Raw genomic sequence first — 16,214 nt, forward strand, 5'->3', positions numbered from 1 at the left:
AAATTTGCCTCGGCAGTTTTGGTATCCAACTCTAAAAAAACCTATGCCTGGACCCCCCTTGGATTTTACCTCAGTCTCCGAACCTTCTGTCCCAACATCAGGGTCAGGTTCTACACTCTCATGTCAGAACTCTCAGCCTGGTGGCCTGGTTAATCCAGGGCCTTTGATTTCTTCTTTACTGCCCAAGCAGGTTATGGATGTCATTTTAGAAGCCAGATGTCCTAGTACTAGAAAATCTTATGTAGGAAAATGGAAAAGATTTTGTTCCTGGATGCAGGCTCATGATTCTGATCCTCTTCTTCCTAACATTCCTTTAATTTTACTTTACTTGACAGATCTCTTACATAAGGGTCTCTCTTTCTCTTCTATTAAGATACATGCCTCTGCTATTTCTGCGCATTATAATGCAGACCCTCCAATCTTTTCCCACCAGCTCATGCGACAGTTTCTCAGAGGTGCTAAGAACTTAAGACCTCCTAGATCTCCTATTCTTGCTTGGGATCTCAACTATGTTTTGGAAAAACTAACCTTGCCTCCTTTTGAGCCTGCTGCCTCTTCTGACATCTAGTTTTTATCTTGGAAGACAGCCATCCTGTTAGCCCTAACCTCTGCCAGGAGAGTTTCAGAGTTACAAGCTCTTATGGCTGTGGAACCTTATATTATTTTTCATCAAGACAGGGTATCTTTGAGGACTAATCCTACCTTCATGCCTAAGGTGGTTTCCAAGGTGGCTTTAAATCAAACTATACATTTGCCAACCTTTTTCCCCACTCCTCAAAATAAAGGGGAAAAAGGATCTTACATTCCTTGGATGTACACAGACAGCTACGTTTTTACCTGAACAGAACCAAGGACATCAGAAAATCAGAACAATTGTTTGTTTCTTATGCTTCAAGTTCCCAAGGTAAAGCCATTTCAAAACTGACCATTTCTAAATGATCAGATTTTGTTATTCTCACCATGGAAAACAAATCCCAGGAAGTATACGGACTCATTCCACCAGAGCTGCTGCCACTTCTGCGGCCTTCCTCAGGGGAGTTCCTACCAAGGACATTTTGGAAGCTGCAACTTGGAGTTCAGTGCATACATTTTCTAAGCACTACAATCTACCTCTCTACTCTAAGTCTAGGGCAGGCTTTGCCTCTGCAGTCTTGCAGGGCCTTTTAGCCGCCCCTTCCTCTGTATGACCACCTCCCTTTCTTTCAACTTTGAGATTCTACCCTACAGTCATGACTGCAACAGTGAAACACGATGAACATAGTACAGTTGTGTACACCTACCATAAATGTAGATGTTCGAGTGTCTTCACTGTTGCAGTCTGGGTTTCCCTCCCTCCAGTCCCCTCTTATTTTTACTTTTGTGTATTTCCTTTTTTCACCATTCTTCTGAGGTGTATTTGCAAAGGTTATGGGACCTTTTTCATTTTGGGACTCCTGACATCTGGGGCAAGAAAAACTGGAGATGATGGCGTCGGCTGTCGGCTTTATACTCCTGGCGCTCTGACGTCAGGGAGCATGGTTGAACAGCCGACGCCGGACCCAGACTTTGGGATTCTGGCCGACCGAGGGCTGCCTGCCGGCAGGGGAGAACCCTACAATCATGACTGCAACAGTGAAGACACTCGAACATCTACATTTATGGTAGGTGTACACAACTGTACTTTCTCAGCTCTGGCACCTAATTCTTTGTACCATGAATTGTCAAAGCACTTCAAGTGGCCAACAGTGATATTCCATTTCCTGTAGCCTGCCAGACTTCTGTAGAGATTGTTGTTGAACCACAGCTAATTGCTGTAACATGGGTATTTGTCACTGGCCACCATATTGTGAAGGCCACAGGAGAAGATCCTTCCTTGCCAGATTTTCTTTCATTTTTGAACAGGATTCAACAACTCCAGAAATAGCCAGTGATAATTTCTAAATTTTGTTATGTGAAAAGTACCTTTATTTCCCTTCTGCATATCCAATGTCAGATCCTTAGGGTACTCTGGCCTTTAGAGACTATAAATGTTTCACAGAGTAGTATGTGGCAGCATGGTAAAGGGGCTCATCACCCCTCCCCCTTCACCTCAGATGTGGAGCCATACATTTTGGTTACTTTTCCCTTAAACAATAGAAAAAGAAGTCATGCACTTGACCTCTTATGTGATTTGGATAGCAGTGAAGAGGAAAACCCAGACTGCATGTACTCCACTCAGATGTTTTTGTCTGTTAGATGACAACGTAGGAGAAGAGGAATATCTGTCTTTGGGCTGTGCTTTAGATGATATCTGATTTGGTGAAACCCTTAGTCTGACGGGGGAACATTTTAAATGAGAATCAGAATAAATATCTGATATCTGTAAAAGATACCTCACATTGTAGGGTCTAGATAAACTCAACGTAACAGCTACCCCACATATTTCCCAAGCATTTGAAGATGCTTTTGAAAAATCTTCATGGAATTCAGACTCATAACTTCTAGCTCCCAGAGAACAAGACTGATTTCATTGGGTGGAAAACAAAAAGTGTCTGTAAGCTCTGTTGGTGGACCCCATGGTTAGCTCCTTAGATGCTGTCATGGGATCCAAACTGGCACCTTTTCAAAACACCCTTGCAGTGACAAAGGAAGCAGAATGCTAGATTGTTTGGGCATTAAAAGTGTGCACCTTAACCACTTAGGACAATAAAGCCAGCATTTGCCAAACATATGTTACAGTATTGGGAAAACAATCTGAAGTAGAGGGAGGAGATGGCAGTAGTCATTATGGACTTCTTTAGAAGTTGTCAGATATGCCATCGGTTATGGCAGTGATGCCACTGACACTTCTGTGAAGGTGGCTGCTTCTATCACAGTCATTAATAGGCATGTATGGTTAAGAATCCAGCCTTTGTCCGAAGACATTAAGAGACATATCCTTAATGCTTCCCTGAACAAATACATGTTATGTACTTTTCCATTTCAAGAGATGTTTTAAAAAGCTGGAGGAAACTGGTAAAACTATCCAAATGGTGAAGCAGTTATTCCACTCACAAACTCTTAAATACGATAAACATTTTTCCCTTCAAACAGTAGACATTTTATAGAAGGCTAATACAATCTGAACAATAACAACAGAAAAAAAGTCTTTGAAAAAGGCTCCTGGAGGGATGGCACAGGTCAAGGCACATGGAAAAGTTTAAGGATGTAGCACTGGGCCATCTCAGGACAGTGACCTGAATGCTGATTATATATCCACCACTGCTCCTCTAAACTCTCCTGTCTCTCTGTCTACTAGGAGGAAAAATAACTTTTCAAGGATCTGTGGTTGGTTCTGACTACAAGTACATGGATAAGGGAGCTGAATGTGTTGCAGAGCAATATAGGTTTGAGTTTTCCATCATTTATGAGAATGTGTTGGTTATCTCAAGTCAGGTATAGTGATAAATCAGCTACTGGTGTTATATGCCAGAGAAGTGATTCCACTGAATGGAGAAGGAACATTATTTTACTTAGAAAGAGTTCCTTTGGAAGAGAAAGGAGCAGGTTTTTACTCTGAACCTTTCCTGGTCCCAAGAAAAGATGGAAGTTGAACTCTTTTTACTCTTTTTTTTTCCCCTGAAGATACAAGTAAAATCTTGCATGATAGCTGGAGAGCTGTTAAGGGCTCTGGGATAGACACCATCATCACTTCTCCCAGTATCCCTGGCAAAGTTATATACAAGAAAATCAATGGAGTTTGAGTAACAAACTCTAACACCCCTTGAATATTTAATTGCTGATAATTATTCCAGTCATTCAAAAGGAGTTTATGTAATAAGCAAAGTAAATCTTCTGGTGCCTAAGTAATTCATTGTTTCCATCATAGTGGTAGCAAAACTTTAATGATATGCATTACACCTAGCTTGAGGAGTGCACACAGGGTTCCCCAAGATTAAGGGGAAGTGAACTCAAAAGGTCTGAACTAAGCATATCACCATCAAATAGGTGCTGACTCTGATTTATGTCCTTCAGGCTTTCAGCACTGCATAGGTGGCAGGGGTCCTCAGGATAATAACAGCACCACTGTGATTTGGTACTTAAGCAGGGGGACATGCAGTGTTACTAGCTGCTCAGCTTGGCTGTGATTGAATAAAAACTGACTATCAAGAAAAGTCTCCTACTTCTGGTCTTCCTAATTCCTTCAGAGGGTAATGCCTAGCAGATCACTAACCCCCCCCCCCCCCAAAAAAAAAAAACAAAATCCTTAGCATGGAGTTGTTGATTCTGTCAAGTTTTCCACACACACTTGCATGACTTTAGGATCACCCTGAGGAGAACCTTCTTGAACCCACAACATTATTAGAAAGAGAGTGAGAGAGAGATTCTGTACTAGATATCCATGTAAACAAGCCTTGCCAATAAATACTTTTACTCTTGAGTGGGCAGAAGGACGAATATATGCCTTTCATCCTCTTCCACTTCTCATCAAGGTCCAAGTGACAGCCTGGGAGACGGGCTAAATCAGATACTATAGCTCTTTTCTGGCCAAGACAAGCATGGTTCTCACTGTGCCTTGAACTGAAGAAAGGAAAACCCCTCATTCTAACATTGTCATGTATTCTGATTATACAATGTTAGGGTATATTGATGTATCTGAATTTCAACAGCTTAAAGTTGATACCTTAAGGCTAGGACCCTCATTCTTCACAAGACTGTTAACTATCTGATGTGCTAACCATCCTGTAGGGAACATACAGACCCACATCTAGGAAGTCATATCTGAGCAAATGGAAGAGGTTTCTTTCTGGTGAGAATCTTAGCGTGTTACAGAATAAGCAGCTTGACATAGCAGGTAGGTAGTGTTTTAATATCCTTATTTTATAAAGGCTGGAAATTTTCTTCTGTGTAGACATGTGTCTCAACTATTTCAGCCTGGCAACCCAGGAAACCTCCTCTTCCAGCATGACTAGAAATTAAACTATTTCTAAAATGGGTGCTTTATTTAAGACCTCCCAGAAAGTTTAACTTTGTCATTGAAAAGCTGCCTCTACATCCTTCTGAGCCAAGCAACAACCATGCCATATATTTCTGTCTGAGAAAACACTTTTTTTGGTGGCTATAACATATGCTTGCTGAATTTTTGAGCTAGAAGCATTCCTGGATATTATAATCTCTCTTTCACATTAAATGTGGTTTCTGAATTAACCCTAACCCTAGCTATCTAATTACCAGTGTTCATTCTCAAGCCACAGAGTAAAGGAAAACAGAGTCTTAAATATGTTGGATGTGCACAAACAGTTTGGGTATTTTTTGGCCAAAGAGTTCAGGACCACTGAGAAATTTTTTGTTTGCTTCTAACTATAGGAAGAGGGCATGATAGTAGTCCTCTTAGACTGACCGGCTATTTGTATTTTTTTTTTTGCTGTGATTGCTGTGAGAATAGGACCATCATTGATTCCATAAAACAGTTGCACTACTGACAGGCATCTAATTCCCATTTATAATGCATTATGCAGTGATTCTTATATTTGAACATCTACTGCTGTGGTGAGTTTACCACATAGTGTACTTCATACCTTACTTTATTTTCACAGCTGGATAGGCAAATAAAATTGGTAATTTAATTTTATTTCTTGTTTCCCCTGTTCTTTATCTGTAACCTTCCAGCTTCCATATAATTATCCCTGTATTTCATGCCAGTTAAGTGTTACATTGTATCACTGTAGAACAAAGCTACTACTTCTGATTTCCTAGGGTTTCGTACACCTTAGTCTTGACACAGTGCCTTTCAGTGTTACCATACTGTCAGTAAGTTCAAATTAACTATTTTGCATCCACACACACAACATGGTTTCCAGGAAGGCTAATAAATTTGTTTTCAGTGTTAGTATTCATCCTTCCCAGTATGGTAACTTGTTGCAAACAGCTAGAAAAGTATGGCATCGCAAGGTCACAGCCTCTCTGCAATCTTTATATTGACCAAACATAATTTAAACTTAGAGTAGCCATAAATAAGCAGCTACTCTGTTCTAAAGACAATGACAGTTGCAGAGCACTAATATATTAATAAGCAGTCAGAAACTTGCTTCTACAATTTGCATAAAAAGCTCTTTATGTAATGGTATTAATGCAGTTTATAAATTAAGTATACAAACAAGTATGCACTTGCACAAAGAAACGTAAAACAAAGTTTTGAACAGACAGATAACATTGGAAACACACTATCAAGTAGCTGGTTTTAACACTATACTGACTAGAACATATCTGCCTCTGGTTTAAGTTCATTTAGCATTTGTAGGTAACTCATAGGCAAAGTCTGTAGACGATATGAATTAATTTATTATTCCTGGAAGCAGACAATCTGTCTCCTGAGATACAGTCCTTGTACATATTCATGTAAAGTCCATAAATACATCCAGAAGAAAGCACTGTGTGTGGCTGACTGACCTAATCTGCTGAGCTGAGCAATGGCACACTTAATTTGCAAAGCAGAGTTCCAGTACCGGAGGAGTCTGTAGAGCGTTATCCTGTACTGAGACTGCTGCAAAATATTCATTTAGTACAGAGGTTTAGATAAATCTACCATTTAGCAGTAGGTAAAGAAATCCTGGCACCACTACCTGTACTGGATTGGAATTTTTTTAACTAAAACAAGTTTTCCACAAAACAAACCAGAACATTCCATTGTAAATATGGTAGCTTACATTTAGACAGGAAATAAGCTGTGCTTGTGTGCATGAAACAGTTTAGATTTCAGAATCTACTGCATTGCCACAGAAAAAAGTGGGAAAACAATTACAGATTATGTACAGCCTTTGCCACAGCTTTACTAAAAACAACTGCCGTTTTGTATGTCTTTTTTTACCTACCATGAAGAAAGGTCTCTCTCTTCTAGAGCAGCTGCCATTTCAGCAACACTCTTCAGACGTGTGTCAGTTCATAATATCTGTGAAACGGCTACTTGGATGTCCATCCATACCTTTCTAAGCATTTTAACCGGACACATTTTCCATGGGTGGAGCAGGTTTTACTTCCTCAGTCTTCCAGGTGTCGTTAACTCTTTTCTTCCCTGACCCTGTGATTAGAGTAATTATTGTTTTAGTACTTTTACTGTCTATGATCAGTCATACTTGTAGCAGTGATGTGATGGGCATTTTACAGCTTTGCAATAAACTGATCATAGCAGTAAATGTGCAAACACAGGGCTCACTATTGCGGTATAAGCTGCCGCCATACAACTCCCTTTCTTTTTCCACCCCACAAACTCCTATGATTTTGAGATCCATGCAACTTATTTGTGTCTGATACTTAGTGGGAGATAAAAATTACCATGTGAAGAGTCTGCACTCTCTGTAGGCCTACACTAACAGGGGATGCTTGTTACAGAGCTATGTCTCTCATACAGAAAAAAAAAAAGCTGATACAACTCTGTCTTTCCTACCTGACATTCTTCAGACATCTGTGTGTTCATAGGAGATCAGCCCACCCCGGATATGTCAAAACTCTACAATTCAGGCAGGATGGTCACAAATCTGCTTGCATCTAATTCCCATTTGAACATCGCTACTATGTTGAATTTGTTATACATGCATACTTCATACCTTAGTTTCTTTTCAATGCTGGCTAGGTAAAACATTTTTTTTTTATTTTATGCCTTTTTGTTCTTCTCTGACCTTCCAGCACCTCTTGAATTAGACAGTGCTGAAGGTGTGGCATGACTGTATTCTATTAGAGTGAAAGCATTACCTCTGTTTTTGGAGTTTCTCCCCTTAAGGATACAGCCCATTGTTTTATTCCTGGCTACTACTGTGATCTTCTCTGTTGATGATGGTCTAGTTGTGATCAAACCCCCAGAGCTTTACCTTGTTCTTTCACAATCAGTTCCAATCCTTCAAACTGATACATTGCACCTTTTTTTTTTGGCTTTATTTGTTAACTTGGTAAAACCCTCTGGACGCTAATGCTCAATGGTGACCAAAGAGCACTGTCTGGTCAAGTGACTTGCTCAGAGTCATGCAGTAGGCAAATGGAGATGGAAGGAAAAAAAAAAGAATTTACTTTTGACTACAGGACAGTTTGTTGGCAGCTCAAAAACAAAATCCTCTGTACTAAGTGCTAGAAAAGATTTCTTGTAATTTGCATTTCTGTTCTCTGAATTTACTGCTTTATGACATATTTTCATGCCCTTTCAATGCTAAGACTAAACATTTGCACATGGATAATATGTATTGTTTAATTTTCATCAAATGTGTTTGTTCTGTCAGTTATGTCAAGTCTAGACATTGGTCAAAAATATTACAAACCGGGTCAGTTGTTGCAGAGATATTCATTGTAAAGGTGAAGAAAGAAAGACAAATGAGAGTAAGCTGTGCCAAAAGGATCTAATTAGCTGCACATTAGTGTCTTTGGAGTACTGCATACAAGTATATAATTGTTTAAATAGTCTTTTATTATTTAGGGATAATAAATGCCATCTTCATTCCAAAAAGAACTGCTAAAAACAATGTGTATTTTTGTCTTCGTCAGGAATTTATGCATTATACATTTTCTTGCAAACTTTGCATAAGGACTAAGAAATTTCATGGCTGCTGTTGATTTACAGCCTCCCCTCTACAGAGGCAAACCTCTGTCATTTTCACACAGAGTGTTTGTAGCAGTTTGGCATATTGGAAATTATGATTCATGAATGCATCATTTTAACAGGTCAGGACAAGTACACTAGAATAGCATGATTTGTATGTTTTTGAGAGTTTTTCTTCTCAATTCGCAATCTGTTTTTTTTTTTTTTTTTTTTTTAATAGATCAAAGCAGTTAGCAGCTTTTGTTAAATAAAAGCTAATTGATACACTGGGGCCTCATCTATTTAAAGAATCACTTTCACTACAGATATGTAGTTTACTGTAAGAAGTAATTAACTGCTGTAGTCAGCCTCTTTGTTGCCTAGAAGAAAGGGGCATTTTTATAAGATAGTGAATGCAGAAGGATAGCTGTACTAAGGTTACCTGCAATAGTTATCTTCCTGGAAAAGATAGTGAACTCCAAGATTCCTACTATTCAACACTTTTTGTTGACTGATCCTAGCCCAGCCTTAGATAACCTGTTAGAAGAGTACCTAGATTGTGGAGTAGGAGCTTTGATTCATCATCTAGGACTGGCCTTTGGGGAGCTAAGCCTGAGAGCTATATCTGTTTTTGGTGTCAGGGTTAATGGGTGTTTATTTTTGAGACCTCTTATGTATGTGCATCAGTAGAATTTTTTGCTACAAAAACATACACAATACTGTATTTAATATCAGGGCCCAAAAGGAAGCACAAAACATTGTGCAGATGTTTGAATTGATTTGTTTTTTTAAGCCATGTAAACCCATTATGTCATTACTATGTTCTGACTTTAGTCTTTAATGACTAGCTACTGATTTGCCAGAAAACAACAGTGTATTACAGAGGTCCGTACATATTTACAGTAACAAACCTTCACATTTGTTTACTGTACCACTGCATACCTGTAGTTAATTCATGTCCAAAATAATAATCCTCGTATGAATGCATACAGGAAATAGTCAAATGTGAATGGGAACACCCCTCACCATGGATTATGTATTGTAACCACCCCCGCCCATATTATGTATTGCCAACATAAAAAGCTGCTGACAGGTGCCGAAAGACCTGTGTCTGTTAACACAGGTAAACCTCTATAAAATGGACAAATTCTGTCCATGTGCTTCGTCTGACATTTGAACTCGGTCAGGGCAGTTCTGTTCACCAGGCGGACAAGCCTAAACCCAGATCACCACATGAACACCCTGCACAAGGCCCTTCTACCGGGGTAACCTGGAAGTTTTTTCTGGTTTAATGACTTGCTGAGTCCTACTTTAAGCAATCAGAGGCTGAGGTAATCATGTCTAGGACTACATCATGAGATGTGTCTCTGATAACCTGACAAGCATGACAACGTACAAGAGGCACATTTTTTGACACCGGACCCATTATCTCCACAAAACTTCCAGATGTTCTGTTTATGAAAGATGGCATGGCTTTTAGGAGTGCAGAGTTCCTAAGGATTTTTTGTTGTGCTCCTGAGTAGTGCCCAAGGGGTTGGCATGAACTGGATGCAGAAAGGGAATGTAACTCATTTGTGTAAGTGATGTAACCTCTCAAACAGACCCTCACCCCCACCCCAGCGCCCCTGCTTTGAAAGCAGATGCTTCAATCAGGTTCTGATCTCTACCAGAACGCACCCCCTTCCTCTTTCCCTTCAGAGCAGAAAAATGTTTTATCACTCCTCATCCTTCTCAGATTACTGTCTAATATCTAGGGTTGTAGTAGAACTTGGATTTTTACAGGCATATGTGATCAGCCTGCACTTTTTTTTAGACACAGACATTTCCTGATACTACAAGTTTAAGTTCTACATTGTACACTGAAAACCTCAATTTTAATGAAAGCAGCAAATTTTATTATAAATAAACTGAAAAACATTACTGACAAAATAGTTCAGGCATAATAGATTATGTGTTTGCCTTGTATAGCGTTTGTAGGTTTCTTAAAGGCTAGCGGATATGTATTGGGCTGCAGTTAATCTGTATGTTTATTAAAGTCATAACCTATAACCTGATTACAAAAGGTGTTTTTGTGTGTTTGTCTTTTTTGCCATGGTCATGGCTGAAAAGATCCCTTGGAACAGCTTATCAACTGACTTAACAAAGATTAAATTGAAAAAATAAATAAATAAATTCAGTAAGACACTAAACCAAATGCCGCAAGTTGAGTGAGCCATTTTTAGTCACAATTTTGTTAGTAACCTTAACTGAGTATGTGCAAAAGAAATTGGAATAAAACCACTTCTATACCTGACAAATGAGCTTGCAGACTGGCATTCCCCAAAATAATTAAAGAAAAACTGCTTGAAAGGAAAAATAATCCAGTTTCTCTTCATTTTATTGGAATAAAAAATCTGAACTAATTTGCAGTTTACTTCTTATTTTGTTTTGAAATTAGTAGCTGGGGTAGAGCACTGATCCCACTGGACTTACTTTAGTCTCAGCCCTGGAGTAAAGAAAATAGATACACAACATTATATACTGATAAGAGTGTATGATGAAACACAATATATACATATGTTATATAGTTAGTCTTCAAATGCCAGGCATCAGGCAAGTGAATATTTAAGTAATTTGCATGCATTGTTAGAATACTTAATTTAGTATCTGTTGCTCTGACAGTCACATTGAAATCTTGGAGAATCTGTTATGGGAAGTTATAAGTTCAGGCCATTCTACTCTGAGAGATACACCATATCAGCATAATTTATATACTTTCATGTATTGATTGTTCCGTGGATGCTAGTGTGGTCTGCTTGGAGCAGATTCAGTTAGACTATAGTGTGTTTAAATCTTACATCCAACACATGAGGTTTTTGTCTGCCTTGCCCCTTACTGCTAACTCTGCTTCTCTGTTGAGTGAGATATTCTGCTGTTTTTTTCTTGTTGAAGCTGTCTATGTGTTGACTCATTGCATCATTTGCGATGTATAGCCTACTTTTGACTGTGTACAAATATTCTCTGCTTTTAACTAACTGTGTGAAACAGACTCTGTAATCCATATGTGGAGGTGGTTTGGTGATTTTAAAAAGCAGCTTGTTTACTAGATCTTGACATCCTTTATATATGCATATGCAAGGTGTACTAATTTGATATATTACATTCTAGATCATGGAAGAATAGCTTTGGGAAATGAAGAGGGATTATTTGTCGTACATGTCACCAAAGACGGTAAGGAATAATCTATGGTGTTGTACTCGTGTTGTTAACTTACTCTCAAGTCATAAGACTTTAGAAGCAGTGTTTATGTATAGTAGTGCAGCGTGCAGGGCACTTGATAAGGATTAGTAAAGAGTATTATTATTGCGGTTTCCTGTGGTGTGGTGTCTCTCAGAAAAGTTTATATTACCACTGTCTGTTTCTGAAAATTACATAAGTGACATTGTTCAGTAACCCATTTTATTATATTGAATTACATGTTCAGTACTCTTTAGTACTTCTTTTGATTTGTTGCAACTATCCCCCTCTTTTTTTAAATCTTTAATTATACTTTTCAGTGATTCTTTTCAGTTGTTCTGATGTCACCGAAGCATATGTAGTTCCTTTCTGAAAACAAGTGTGAAATAGGCTTCAGTTATGATGTTAGTTTTGCAGTGTGAACAATTTCAGCTGTGTTAGCACTAGGTTGAGAGAATTTGATCTGTGAACTACATTTGAGACATGAACTGGACTCTACATTAATGAGCAGCATTTGAGGAGTGCTTTAAATTTCACTTTTGTTAACACATGTTTAGAATGGAGTTGGAAGATGAGTAGTTTAGCAGCAGTTTATGGATAATGTAGGGTAGTATTACAGTAGTATTAGTTTTTGGAGAAGTCATGGTCTAGCTACACAAGCACCATTTCCAAGGTGGGTCAGGATGTGTCTGTACTACTGTTGCTTGAGTGCAGAGTGCACGAGGAACCCACTTCACAAGCACAGCTCAGCAGAGTTGAGCTCCCTAATCGTTATTTTCTTTGGGAACTCTCTGCTGCTGCAGTTTGTAAGTTTGTGCCAGCAGTGGTTCTTTTTGTTTTAAAGAATTTCTCTCTTCATGTTTACCCATTCATAGAATTGGTATATACAAGTTTGGGGGTGCAAAGGGCTTCTCCTGGCAAAAAATGCCTACAGTTAATTTTTTGTTAAGTTGATTTCCCAACTATCTGTGCTTGGTAAGTCATTATGGAAGCGAAACAAAAACAAAATGCTACAAACTGTGTAAAGTGCAATAGTTCTTTTATGGGCAGTGAAAATGAAATGTCTTGACTCTCAAGATATTGGAGGAATCTGATGTATGCTGGTGTTATTCCTATCTTGTAGGTGTTAACCATCACATTAGAACATTTTCTTTTAAAATTTTTATAGTTTGTCACTGTTTCCTAGGTAGCTGTGCTTCTCCAGTCATGTACTCTGCATCACAAGTACAATCCTATAAGTTGCCCAGATAGACCCCTATTAACCTTCCACTTCATAATCTTTTGCTCTTACACACAGGAACATCCAGGCATACCATCAAGGCAGGAACTTCCCCCTCTCAGAATTGTATTCTTGTGGTCATCTGGAGGAACATGAGGTGAGAGAGTACAGTCCTTGCCATTTACTGGCAGCCCCATGATTTGATGGGACATGATATCCTGCTGGACGGGACAGATCCTTGCTTGTTGTTTGTATTTTGCTGTTATGGGACTTATATCGGTGCCAGGACAATAAGAAATCCTGTCTGACTCCTTACTGTGTAACCTTCAAAAACAGGTACATGGACACTATACAATGCTGATCTTTCCTACTTTTGGAGAAGGCCCAGAAGGTGGACAGCAAGATTGCCTGATTGAGAATGTAGTGCATGGTTCACGTTCAGGCACTACTATGTCTTCTGGTCTTTTTGACTGACGCGTTACTCAGTGTCATTTGCTTTTTGTTGGACTATTGAGATGTCAGTGACTATTTTGGGTCAGGCCCTTTAATCAGGCATTAGAATGATGGATAATTATTTCCAGTCTTTTTGTGAACCTTCCCATCCTGAAGTCAAACCTGCAACAGAATCAATCTTTCACTCTTCCTGTGGCTGCAGGGAGCCCACCTTTTCTCCCTTTTGGTAGAAAAGGTGCAATTCCGAAAGGAAAGGGAACTCCATATAAGCCAGTTCTAGCTATGTGCCATCTTGCTGACCCTGGAGATGTTGGAGACTAAACTGCTTTTGGGGTGCTTTCTCTTTCAAACAGAGAACCAGTCTGTCATGAGTTCTGTAAACAAACAAGGGGACACAAGGCTGTACCATTTTAGCAAGGAAAGATACCTGCTTTAAAGTGGGCCATTGACAGGGCTAAGATTGTGTAAGGAGTTCACATTCCTAAGGAGATGAGCAAGCTAACAGACTGTCTGAGCTGCTGTTCCATTCCTGTATTAGCGCTGCAGTTTTAGATAGCATGGCAGGCCTGGATCTTCAGAATTTGGCCACTGTGGAAATCAGCCTATTTGCCTTTCAGGAAAACTTGATCCCATCTCTCTTGTTTTTTTGTGTTTCTTGCTGCATAGCAAGGTTTAAGTAGCTATGAGACATGTTCACTTTTCTATGCTGTTGGAGATTCTTGTTCAGCTCATTCTTATCATCCTTTAATGCCCCAGATGGAATTATTTCAGGCAATGTGAGCCTTTGAGAAACCGTAAACTCTTGCAATTCTAACCAGGGATAGCTCCCGTGTTTGATGTGACAGGGTCTGGCTCCTGATGCAGACCCCCTCATACCATCAGAGTTTCTGTATAATGTTTAAGAGATTCCATTTGGCAGACTGTGTTTTCAAGCTGAGTAGAGTGGAACTCTGTGCACCTCAGCTGGTCATCTTGCTGGTGATCTTGATGTATCTCAGACACCTAGGACTTTACCCTCACTTATTCCCCATCTTTGTGGTGCATGTATCATCTGTTTCTATCCATCATGACATGTTGAAGATCAGGACTGTGCCTTAGTGCTCGCTAGTCAGGCCCTTCCTTTAGAAATTTTACATTTGTGTTCTACTTTGAAGACACCCCTAAAGGACCTGAACTTTATGAACAATAATTATTCTATATGTTGCAACTTATAAGCAAGGATATCATTGTCCTGCTGTACTCAGTCCTTATTAGGCCAAACATAGAGTAAAATGCTCCCTTCTGTATGTACCTGAATTGGCATATTCAACAGTGTTACTTGGTGCAACATTTTACTTACCCAACTAGGACGTCTCCAAGAACAGATGGTATTCTTGAGGAAGTTTGGAAGTTAAAAGGGAAGTAGGTGATAAAGATCTGTAAAGTTTTTTAATATTTTAAAAAAGAAAAACTCTAGTATCTTGGAAAAAAAGTTGTGGTGGCAGTATTAACCAAAGAGAGTAACCAAGACCAGACCAAGCTTCATATAGACCTATTTCAATTTTAAACCATGATTGTAAAGTGTTTAGGTCGACAACAGCTAGGAGAATGACAAAGGTGTTGCCAAAAGTGATAGATAACAGATCAGTGCAGTTTTGTGGTGGAGAAGCATTCAGATGACATTAACAAAACAGTGACGATCCAGAAGGAAACAGAATGTAAGAAAATACCCCTATTGTTGGTGTGTCTTCATGCAGAGAAAACATTCAGTAGAGTCTGATGGGATTTTATGAGTAGGGCAGTGGTAGCATTTGCATTCTCTGATACAGTAATAAGGTTAGTTAAGAAGATATATGAGGAGTCGGAGGCAAGAGTTAAGGTTGGAAGGTTCCTCTTTGACAGATCTGGATCAAGGAACTTCTCAAATATACCATTTATTAGACACACAATTCACAATTGTAGACAAGTTGACCTAGGTTTCGTCTTGAACTTGTACAGACTTCATCAGAACTAACACATCTTACTGAAACCACTTCCCTTTATAACACTCCCAGGTTAATTGATTAATTACACTCCCATAAAATTAAAGACACATACACATCAGACCATACATATACCTAAAAACATATATAAGCTAAAACCATGAATAAAAACATACTATAATATTACATAAAAATAAACATATAAAAATATGTAAGATAAAATCAGTACAAAATGAATAATAAAATAATTTGATTTGTTAATCCAACAATATAAGTTACAAAATGTCTAGATAAAAACAAATTTTATGGCAGAAATTTTAGCCCAGTATATATCTTAACTTTAGTAATGGGGCTAAACTAATATGGTCATTAATTCCAGGATAACTAGTGGCATTTAACCTTATTTGCCACTTAGTTTCACTAATATCTAAATGGACATCCAATATATGCCCTTGATTATCCTTAATAACTTGCTGAATAATACAAAATTGGAATTTGTGACCTATATTTATCTTAATATGTCTTGCCAGTGCATTAGTATTTTTCATATGTTTAATGTCCAGCAAATGCTCCCCTATCCTTTCTCTAAGTGTAAGACAGGTTTTTCCAATATAAAACGCCGGACACTGATTGCACTTAGCTAAATACACCACATTTCTGCTATAGCAATCATAATGTCTACTAATAAATATAATTTCTTTTCCTAATTTAATCCTATTTCCTGATGTAAGAATATGCTTGCATTTATTACATCTGCCACACTTAAAACTCCCAACCGGCCTACAAGACCTAGATGTCAATTTTAGCTTACTACCCTCTAATAGTTTTTTAAAAGATCTATCCTTTCTATATACATTAATAGGAG

At 38.6% G+C, this 16,214-nt stretch overlaps 1 protein-coding gene across 2 annotated transcripts in view; it reads left to right on the plus strand.

The window, feature by feature from the left end:
• The window catches only part of CDC42BPA (CDC42 binding protein kinase alpha), a 3,351,611-nt gene that overhangs the window by 2,901,665 nt on the left and 433,732 nt on the right, over positions 1-16,214 (plus strand). For both annotated transcript variants that reach the window (XM_044059574.1, XM_044059584.1), the window contains exon 30: positions 11,648-11,710. In XM_044059574.1, the coding sequence (XP_043915509.1) occupies positions 11,648-11,710 (63 nt within the window). The remainder of the gene's footprint in view (positions 1-11,647; positions 11,711-16,214) is intronic.

The sequence above is a fragment of the Protopterus annectens genome, chromosome 1.part2, assembly GCF_019279795.1.
Source record: "Protopterus annectens isolate FY-2018-M chromosome 1.part2, PAN1.0, whole genome shotgun sequence".
Lineage (NCBI taxonomy): Eukaryota > Metazoa > Chordata > Ceratodontiformes > Protopteridae > Protopterus > Protopterus annectens.